The sequence below is a fragment of the Schistocerca piceifrons genome, chromosome 1 (assembly GCF_021461385.2).
Source record: "Schistocerca piceifrons isolate TAMUIC-IGC-003096 chromosome 1, iqSchPice1.1, whole genome shotgun sequence".
NCBI classification, from domain to species: Eukaryota; Metazoa; Arthropoda; class Insecta; order Orthoptera; family Acrididae; genus Schistocerca; species Schistocerca piceifrons.
Window position 1 is genome coordinate 21,485,531 of NC_060138.1, and position 11,428 is coordinate 21,496,958.

General features: G+C 46.7%; 1 protein-coding gene across 2 annotated transcripts in view; it reads right to left on the minus strand.

The window, feature by feature from the left end:
- The window catches only part of LOC124784850 (tight junction protein ZO-1), a 484,431-nt gene extending 475,804 nt beyond the window's left edge, over positions 1–8,627 (minus strand). For both annotated transcript variants that reach the window (XM_047254134.1, XM_047254133.1), the window contains exon 1: positions 8,464–8,627. In XM_047254134.1, the coding sequence (XP_047110090.1) occupies positions 8,464–8,490 (27 nt within the window). In that variant the 5' untranslated portion in view covers positions 8,491–8,627. The remainder of the gene's footprint in view (positions 1–8,463) is intronic.
- Between the last annotated feature and the right edge of the window lie 2,801 nt (positions 8,628–11,428).

Below are 11,428 nucleotides of genomic sequence, written 5' to 3' on the forward strand. Positions count from 1 at the left end.
TAAATTGAATTATTTATTGTGATTAAAATTGAAATGGAATTAAGTACTTAGGTAATTGATAGGTTAGATGCGCGATGTGGGGGAGGGCGGCGTGACACTTTCCCGCCAAAATTCAAAATTCCCGGCAAAAATACGCCATCTTGGATGACGTCATCGCCGCCATCTTGGATGACGTCATCGCCGCCATCTGGGATAACGGTACTTTGTTCCCATATGCCCTTTGTACCAATACTCCTACAGCACTTCAGGTCAAAGTTATGTTTATCTCAGTTCCTAAGTGTACATAGTGCATTAGCCCTTTGTAGACATTTGATTGCGTTTATTGACAACCTCCGCTACCAGCACATCAGTTCTCACAAATATGGACTGACAAAAAAAAACTGAGCATCCAGATGTCAATGTAACTTTGTACAGACCCATCGGTGGGTATCTAAATGATAGGAGTTGCAATTGTGTATCATAGGTAGAACGGCCACGAGACGGCATTGTTCGTGTTTGCTTTTGTTACCAGGTGTGGTCGGTTATAGAACGGCCATCGACAGCGTCAGATGTCAAGTGATCCACTGTGAAGGACACACGGATGCCGCGTACTCGTTATCCGCTTCTGAAAGAGTTTGACAGCGGCCTCATTCTTTCGCCTGCTTGTCGAATTCCGCAATATTCAAATTTTGTCGTCCTTTCAAGTGTGACAATGATTCGATGGTGGACTGCACGCTGACGTGAGGGGTGGCCGCACCCGTCGCCGAGGTTCCGATCCACCACACGGAAGGACCGCCATTTTGTGCACCCCCTTAACGTCTGCGTCAGTCGTCCGAGACCAAGCTACGGACTGGCGGCAACATTCTGCGTCACCGTACACCACTGGACAGAGATTAATCGTAGCAGAATTGCGGAATTACTGTCCCGTACGTAGTGTGTCGTTAAAACCACAGCGCGAGCGGCTGCGTGTGGAGAGGTGGCGGCACAGCGGCAGAAACGTCACGGTCAGCCCACGTGATCGCGTGTCGCCCCTCGTGCCACACACAGTACCGTGGCGCAGTTTTTCAGCACGACTACGGTCGCCCACCAGCGACACGCGTCCGCGCCACGTCCAGGTACTCCGTTGGTCAACCGCGTGGGAGCAGCCCCGTGCCAGCGCCAGAATTTAGTGGAACAGCGACTAATTCAAACGTTTCCGCCCAGCTCGGCTCACGAGAAGCTGCAACGGCTCCACGGCACCCTTCGCAACCGAATCGGCGCACGCGTCCAGACCGGAGTGGACGCAACGTCACAGTGATAAGTGATCTCACACTGCCACCTTCACTCTTGATTTGACTCTACTCTATAATCACGACGATAACAACACGTGTCCTCTCAACTCGTCAAATATAAGTCTGTTTCCTCTTCCGCTTCTGGGGGCTTTACTTTTTTTTTCACACACAGTTTAGAACACAAATTGTAAAGTGTCAAGCCAAGAACACGTACTACTCATTAAAGACCTATTAATTATTGTATTTAACGTGAAGATTACGGCAGGACTACTGTTTGCGAAAAAGAAGAAATTTTATGTTTACATGACTCCATGATTTCTCTTTTACTTAACATTTTAATATTTAGACTGAAACGTCTGGTCACCAAACGGGTTGCTTCAGTCAGATGAACGTACGTGGCATTATCTCTAAATTTCGATTTCCTAACTGCGATTATTGTAAACAGTCTTTCACATACGTGTCTAGTTACGAACATACTGCAGAATCGAGCAGTTATTTTAAACGATTCCATGAGCAGTTCACGAGAAAAATTCTTGTAGATGTTTTCTATTTTTTTTTCTCTAGTGCAGAACCTCTCTCCTCCCATACGATGATATTGGAATTCAGTTAGTTACAATAGTACTTTACGATGCGACTTTCCAAAGTCCAGTGCAAAAGGAGTTACAAAAATATCAAATTGAACCTTAAACTGATTCGAATTACTAAATCGCTTATAGTGATTTGTAACGCGATTTGAACGAGCGTGAGCATACGTAGCACTATAGCATGTAGCGCTAACGAAAGACGACACCAAATTGTTATTGTAAAGGTTCCCTAACGACCACAAGAGGTATTAAACAGCTCGTCACAGACTGTTCAGTTACGAGATCCTTGTAACATAGAAATGGTTACTGAAAAGTAACTTCTCGTTTTAAGAGCAGGAAGTAGACAGTAATCAGCGGAAGACATGAAGAATTACAGAAACACGTCGAATATCTACGCAACAACGTATTTTTTTTTTTCACTGAGCTTCAAGAGAAACCATTTTATGAACGCGTAAAATAGGAGGAGGAGATTAACGTTTAACGTCCCGTCGACAACGACGTTATTAGGGACGGAGCACAAGTCGGACTAGGGAAGGACGAGGAAGAAAATCGGCCGTGCCTTTTCAAAGGAACAATCCCGGCGTATACCTGAAGCGATTTGGGAGAATCAAGGAAAACCTAAATTAGGATGACCGGACGCGGGTTTTGAACCGTCGTCCTCTCGAATGTGAGTCCAGTTTGGTCACTATTGCGTCAGAACAGAAAAGAGTTGAACAAAAGACGTATCGTCGACTGCCGAATGTGCTTCCTACAGCAGTTACGAAAAGCCATCGTAACCTCGCTTCTCTCACACGCCAGATAGTAAGAGAAGAGGTACAACAATTTATGCCATCCATTAACATCTGACCGCGTATACAAGAGACAGGAGCGACGAACTTCGCCCCCATACTTAAGGAGGCAATAGAGAATTTGAAGTAAGAGGTGTATCGACCTTTGGAACCGATCTCCAGCGCCAGTCGTACGAGCCAGATGAGTGGAGGACTCCGCCGACTCGGTCTTACGCCGCCACCATCAAACAAGCCAGCACCTGACCAACGCCGGTACAACCAACCCCTCCACACTCGCCGGAAAAACTGCCTGTTTGTTTTCCCTGTAGACGCCCTAGAAACGTTGTGCGCTACTGCGAAGAAAGAAGGCGACTGTTAGACGGCTATTACGTCACAAGACGTCAACCGTCACAACAGTCCTATCCACGCCGGTCAATTGGTTCAAATGGTTCAAATGGCTCTGAGCACTATGGGACTTAACAGCTATGGTCATCAGTCCCCTAGAACTTAGAACTACTTAAACCTAACTAACCTAAGGACATCACACAACACCCAGTCATCACGAGGCAGAGAAAATCCCTGATCCCGCCGGGAATCGAACCCGGGAACCCGGGCGCGGGAAGCGAGAACGCTACCGCACGACCACGAGCTGCGGACGCCGGCCAATTGCAGACGATTACTACCGACCTGCTGGACGAAGCTCGTCGTCGTAGCCTGGAGGTGGTCGCTCCCCAACACGCCGTAGCCAATCTCTGTCGCCGTACAGAGTTACCAGCTACCAGCCTACCCGCCGAATTTACAAAAAATAAGATAAGTGACTATCTACGGAGGCGAGGCCTACAGAGATTAAAATGTTCCATGGAAGACAGTCCCCAAGATATCAGGAAATCTCGCTGACTTCATCATCGACGGACAACCTGCCTGGATACTAGTAGATTCAGGAAGTTATTTTTCTGTAAAGTCGAATGCTTATCATCGCCTGTTAAAGACTATGTTCCGTGATACGAAAGCAACTGTGTTTAAGGTCGCAAATGGCAAATTTGTCCAGCCGAACGGGACATGAACTGCAAGAAAAACTATCAATAGTAGAACGCGGCCTTTCGAATTTGTCGCTTTTGCAGAATGTGGTCATAAACTTATTTTCGGGTGGGAGTTCTTGCAGAGAACACAAACAGTCACCGAGTGTGGAAGCTTAAGGGTCCAGATTGATGAAGCTACTCCAACAAGCACACATAGCAAAACTTCTCTGTGCAGTTATTTGCCGATGAAGACTTTTTAATCCGAGCAAACGAGTTCCAGTCGTCGTCAATCTAGACGCCCAGTTAAACTGTTATGGTTCAAATGGCACTAAGCACTATGGGACTTAACATCTGAGGTCATCAGTCCCCTAGACTTAGAACTACCTAAACCTAACTAACCTAAGGACATCACACACATCCATGCCCGAGGCAGGATTCGAACCTGCGACCGTAGCAGCAGCACAGCTCCAGACTGAAGCGCGCAGGACCGTTCGGTCACAGCGGCCGGCAAAGTGTTATGCTAAAGAACTATTCGCGCCCACAAAAGAACGCTGCATGCTAGCTACGATCGTAAGCACTGCAGGTCGTCAAGGAGGACTCTTTGTAAGTGCATAGGGATGCCTGGGCCAGTGCGGGAAGGGTAGCTTAGTGTCACACACGAAGAATTGTGTGTCGCAACCACAAAAGACAATGCAGGGAAGCAAGTTACTACCGAAGTGCCAAGAGAATCTAGCGTGACTTAGGCGAGTAATATTATCGAAAATATTTTCGAAAAATATGTCAGTAAGGAAATTGGACGATAATTGTTTAAGTCTTTCTTGTTGCCTTTCTTATGATAAGGTTTAACAACTGCATATGTTAACCTGTCTGCAAAAATCTCTGCGCCTGACATGCATTCCAAGTGTGGCTTTGTTGCCGCTAGGTGCGCCACTGGGTCTCCCACCATCAGACAGCAACCACTTTCTACGTAGTGAGTACGTCGTATGTTAGACTGTCGTAAAGGTGCGACGCACAATGTCAGGCGATTGTGACTTATTTCGCTAAAGGACCTGACAGAAAGGCGTCATTCCTTTTATCTGTGCGTAAAGGTACGAGAACGAAAATATAAAAGATTTCAGGAGTGCCGTGGTTTGTTGTTGTGATTTTGCTGATTTTCATTATGACGGTAAGGGATTGATGGAAATTTAAAAGTCGAATTGACGGTCCAGTATCATTCTGGAGAATTTGTTTCTAAGATCGGGTGTGAGTCGTCCAATATTACGGATGAGGTTATAGTGAGAAGATCGTGCTTTTGCCTGGACTTTTTGGGTGTGTACTGAATGGTGACAAGATTTTTCGTTATTTAGTGGTCTGTATGGGTGACAAAGTTCGGCAAATAACGGAGAGCTATGCGGAGGAATGTGTTTTAAATGATTTGCACTTTCTAGAAATTGGTATTTGTTGCTAACGAACACTTTTCGGAGACACAAGTTATTATGTGAAGAAGAAACACTTGGTAGATTCTTGACTTTTTCCTGGCTATGAGTAACTAACAGCCTTTGATGAGTGGATACATTTGATAGCTGAGATGATTGGTTATGTTGCAGACGTGATCAATGGAGTCTCTGAATGTGAGCTTGGAGTCAATACTAAGGCGGTTCTGTCTTATGTAATTACATCATCCTCAGGAATTCGCCGGGATTCAGATTTGAGAGAAGCTATTGAAATACTGTTGCCGAATTATTTAATTAATTGTGATGATGGTTTTAACGTTGCACCGTGACCTGAAATGTGTACGATGGGGCGTGACATTTCAGTCTCCTCATCAAACTCCAGACCTATGCACTTCTAATTAATTATGTTCGTTCTTGCACATCCTTTTAATCAAACCGCCCGTCTAATGTCGCCGTCAATCATCAACAAAACCAGCTCCCGTACCTTCCAACCTAACGCAAACGTGACCTCGAGGATCTGTCCTCTCTCCAGTACTGTTATGTCCTAAGCCATACGGCAATGACGCCACTTCCTTAGTCCTCTAACCTGCCTTCCGGAAATACCAGGGGTTCTCCAGATACATCTAAGCCAAACCACCTCCTGGTACAACCAGCAGCTCCTCAAAATAAACCGTCCAGAAAACCGGGTAATAATTTCAGCAGGAACTACCACCAGCTTCCGCCCCACAACTTTCACCTTAACATTTACGACCGTCCTGTCCAATTAACTAACACGTTGGAATAACGCTTGACTGCCGTCTAACGTGAGAACCCCATCTACTAACCATTCACAGAAAAGTCCACTACTATCTGGTCGAACATGGGGGTTGCACGTCTCCACAATCCTGCACGCCTATAAGTCCTTGATCTGAGCCACCGTGTGCTATGCTTCCTTCCCCTTTCTACCACGCCCTACAGACCCCCCCCCCCCCCTCCCGCCTAACTTGTCGGATGAACTCAGCGTCCCCTGCAGGTACCTCTCGCCCTACTGCCACTAACCACCCTGCTCTGCGATCCTACCTGATGCTCCGCCAACACACTCACCCGGCACCACACCTGCACGCTCTCCATTTTCTCTCCCAACAAACTTCAGTCTTCTCTCCTTAGCCGCCTATCGAGCCTGGTTCAACACCCCACTCCTACCTTGTCAGGGCTCACATTCTCACCACTCCCCTTTCATCACATCCTAAGGGTTACTTCGGTACCTTATCCATCGTAACCCCCCCCCCCCCCCCAAAAAAAAAAAATCCCTGAACCAAACATCCACCCAAATGAAACCTATACTACACAACAACAAAAAACCGATAAATTTCGTAATACCCTTACCTTCGACAATCTACATTTAAACATTTCTGTGCAAATATTTTAAACAATAAACTAATCAGTCTTTTATCTTTTAATTAACGACACTTACCATCTATGTTTTATTTTGTAAACACACTCAGTTCTTTAACGCCACGTGCTGCGTGTTATTCTCTTAACGTCCTCTCATATAGCAGGCTCTGCACTGGCAGTCTGGATATCAATCACTGTGAACCCGCGAGTTGCGGTGGACGAACATTATTTCTGCACATTTCCAGCACAGACAATTTATGAACGTATGTTCGACATATTCTTTTGGTCACGTTAAACACACGATAGCGTTTACATGAAAATGGAATTACATATTTCCAAACCGCTGGTGACAGAAAAAAAGAGAAGAAGCAGCAGTTGTCGTGAAGAAAGACGGCTTGTCCAGAACGCCGCCGCTACAGGTTTCCCCGCCGACGCGCTCACCACGAGTGCTCTGTCCACATCTGCTTTATACCTCCTACTATTTGGTGATGACAAGATGTTCGCGTTTTCCCGCTTCAGTTAAAGTTCCTCGAAACAGTGCTCACGTACACTGAGGGTATCTTTGTTGTCCATCATAATCTACTTCTTCTTCTTTTCTTTTTTACAGATTTCATTGTGGATAATTAGACGCCTTCCCTTTCAGTGGGTCAGTTGATTTCCTTTATGTGGTACACACGTCTGAAGTGCTATATCGATGCGCAAGTGACGCATGTCGTGTGAATGCTTCGTTTCGCACTGACTGGAAGAAATACACGGGGCGTGGGGAACGCCGGGCAGACAGGCGACAGCGAGCAAAGTGTAAACACCATGAAAGAATCTGTCGGTCGACGTGTGACCTACGCATTGCGCATTACATCAAGAAATTCCTCACTATACCACAATAGAAGAAAACAAGAAAATAATTATATTCAGCAACAAACATCTCTTAACACTAGAAGAAAATTTCCAAATTCAGAAATATAACAACAGAAAAGAAACACGTAGAAAATGACCAAATGTTAGCAACCAAAGGATATTTAAACTAATATAGTAAAAAAAATAAAAACTGCTCTGCAGCCACAAAAACATTATAACATTAACCAGGACATATCCATCCATGGTCAGTCACCACACTACCATAAAAAAGTTGCCGCGGGGGATTAGCCGAGCGGTCTCAGGCGCTGCAGTCATGGACTGTGCGGCTGGTCCCGGCGGAGGTTCAAGTCCTCCCTCGGACATGGATGTGTGTGTTAAGTGGATCTACAAAATGTGAAAACAAAAATACATTCCACGTCAGTGAAATGCAGCGTACCAAAACGGAACACCTGTATGTTGGATTGGGTTGTTTGGAGGAAGAGACCAAACGGCGAGGTCATAGGTCTCAGTGGATTAGGGAAGGACGGGGAAGGAAGTCGGCCGTGCCCTTTCAAAGGAACCATCCCGGCATTTGCCTGGAGCGATTTAGAGAAATCACGGAAAACCTAAATTAGGATGGCAGAATGCGAGTCCAGTGTGGTAACCACTGCGCCACTACGCTCGGTCACCCCTGTATGTAGAAGAACGTTAGGAATGTAGTAAGCAGCAAAACAAACGTGTGTAATGATAGTAATTTAATACCGTTTAAGAGGAGTAATTTAAATGGGAAACAACTTTGTCAGAAAAAACCATATCGTTCGAGTGGTCACTGAAGATTCTTTAAAATAAAACGAAAGGGAATTGTCTAAGATTTTTATCACGGTCGCAAAAGACGGTATATGTCATATATTACTTAGGAATAACCCAGTGCCACAATAATACAATTTTAAAAAAAAAATGTTTTTCGATCACGTGTCTTCGCTGAAATGGATCACCGCGACAAAAAGCGTTAATCGAGGCGGGAAACTGCCGACATCGCATCGTCAACATATAACAGTGGGCAGATGACAAAACAAGAGTCCGGCTGGGTCCCACACGGAATGCGTCGGTGGCGGCGTCGGCGCGGCCCGCCGTCCCAGCCTGACACGTGGGCCGGCCGCCGCGTGGCACGCACGTGCTCGCCAGCTGGGGGCGGCGCCTACCTTGTTCAGGTTCGTGTAGAACTTCATGGCGCCGCAGCGGCAGGTGTTGCGTCGTGTCGCGCGTTTCGTCGCTGGGTCGAGTCGGAAGCGAAAACGTTCGAGTGGTCGAGTCGTAATGTGGTCGGCGGCGCCGGTGGAGCAGGCCAACGCCCCAGGCGGCCGGCCGCCCCCGACTGCCGCCGCCGGCTGCGGCCCCCGGCCTGGGGCGGCGCGGCCGCGCGCTCGCGCATGCGCAGAGCCGCCGCCGCCGCCTCCGCCACAAATACGCGCACCCCAGCTGACCTGGCGCGTCTAGCCAGCCAGCCAGCCGCGGTGCAGCCGTGCCAACGGAAAGGCCACACTGCTCACTCCTCGAAGCATTCCACTGCACAGCTCCTCGCTACTGATTCAGAGGAGATCACGTTCTGCACTTCCGTTTTCCATACTTCTGGCGGTTCGTTCACTGTTATTCGCTTATCAGCCAAAATCAGATTACGAATAGACCTCGATCTGTGGCGTCATCCACACGCATCTTCTTCAGTCCCGTGTGAATGTCTGTCACTGCCTCGTCCTCAGTGCACGGGACTTGTACAGCAACACGTCGCTGCAGACGAACACAAAGAACAGCTGGCATCTCGACGGAGTGCTATGACAGCGCCACTTGCGGGAACAGCATAACGCTAACAGACAGCAAATATTCTCGGAAAACTGTTAACTTTTGGCTCTCTCGGGGACATTGAAATCGTTCAGTTCGCTGCCACATTGCAGTGCCAGTTCTTGCGTTAAATGGTGATTTATTATAAATATGCAGTGTTAGAAGATGTGCTTAATTACGATCGTGACTACACGCCTGCATTTCCAACGAGAGGAGGCCGAGCAAGATGTGCTTGGACCATTTACAACCTGCGCTGCTTGCACCACGGTCCCACCACATAAAGTAGGCCCCTCCAAAATGACAATTTATACTAATTTCACACTTTCTCCCATTCTAACAGGAAACGGTTTTAAATTTTAACTGTTCTAGTTATTCTACTGAAACTCAATACACGAAATCCTCCACAATGCATCATGCATGCATACAAATATGCTCGCAGTGCCAGAGAGCTCATATTTCTTGTGAAAACAAATCACATGAACAACAAATATCTTTGACACCTTGAAAGTCGTTAACGATATTATTCTAAGTTTATAAGAGGATGAATGTTTGTATGACCTTCATGAATACCTAATATGTAGAACAAAAGTATGATTTCACAAAAGTATGACTTCTCAAAAGAATTCATCTATTCATTTTGAAGTGACCGTCGTACCACAACACAGCTTTACAACTGACGTTCTGTACTTTCGTTTTACGTAAGTATTCTCCAGCCTTGCAGTGTTTGTTTTTCACACACATCCCAGTTGATTCTCATCTCTGATGCAAAATAAAGAATTTTTATAACTTACGTCACCACACATACGTTCATCGTGCTGTGCAATGTGGCGCCAATTTTCAGTGTTGAGTGATCCAATAGGTGACATAAACAGAGGTGTGTGTGTGTGTGTGTGTGTGTGTGTGTGTGTGTGTGTGTGTGTGTGTGTGTGTGTGTGCATGCGTGCGTGTGTGTGTGTCTGTGTGGGGGCAGGAGAGGGGGGGGGAGACTGAAAAGCAGTGCAACAGAGGATGTCAGAATACCAGGGCTTTTTTTTTTGTGGAATTGTCTTTCTATAATTCGCTACTTGTGACAAGTACTGCTTTTGCGTATTTATTCAAAACTTTCTCTCACGTTCCAAGGGGGCACAACAACGTCCCCAGTGCCCAGTTTCAGCAAACACAAGAAATCTGACATCAGACTGCGTCTACTTTGTAGCGCACAACACCGCAAGCGTCTGCGTTAGGCTCGCTGTTTTTCGATAAACAACACACGAAGCACCACGCAGCAATTGACAGAGTGCGACGGAAATCGGTAGATGTGATGTACGTGTACAAGCAAACAAATGATTACAATTTTATAAGAATTTGATGTTATATTCAAGACAAAGAGCTTCAGAAGCTGAGCAAGTCAGTAACGTGATGGTCGACCACTGGCCCTTGAGTAAGCAATTATTCTCCTCGAGACGGATTGACAGTGTAGTTGGATGTCCCCATGGGGGATATAGTGCCAAATTTTGTCCATTTGGCACTTTAAATAGTCAAAATCCCGAACTGGTTGGACGGTCCTGCCCATAAAGCTCCAAACGTTCTCAGTTGGCGAGAGATCCAGCGAGCTTGCTGGTCAAGGTAGGGTTTGGCAAGCACGAATACGAGTAGTAGAATCCTTCGCCGTATGCCGGAGGGCATTATCTTTCTGAAATGTAAGACCAGGATGACTTTCCAAGAAGGCCACAAAACAGGGCGCAGAATATCGTCGACGTACCGCTGTGTCGTTAGGGTGACAACCAACAGTGTCCGGCTGTGAAAAGAAACGGCGCCCCACCGCAGACCGGTACTGCCGGCTGCGGCCGCCTGTCAGCCAGGCATCCCAACGCTGCCCGAGGCGTCCACACGGTGTGCGGACATTTGCCACGCCCGACACCTGCCACGACTTTACCTGCTCCGAAGGGTTGGGTCCCTTGTCTCCCCCTCCTCCTCCTCAGCGCTGTCGCGCAGTAAAGGGACTTACTAAGCCTTTCCGCTGGTTTACTTAACATAGGACCAGAATCTCTTTGGCCACATTTCTAGAGACACTTTCGTTTCGGAAACTATTAAATGCATTTCGCATTGAAATCCGCACCAAATTTCGAGCCTCAGTAAAACTACGCCAATCTTGAGATTTTGCGTTCGTCTAAATTATACGTGCCCTTTTCGGTGCTCCTGCAGCAGCTTTCTGTCGTGTTTTGTGTGCCGTGGGGAATCAGTTCCGTCTGTTATTAATTTATTTGGTATGAATTTCTCGAGTGCTGTTGATACTATTTCTTTGAACTTAAGCCACATGTGGTCTTCATTTACATAGTTTGGAAGGATTGG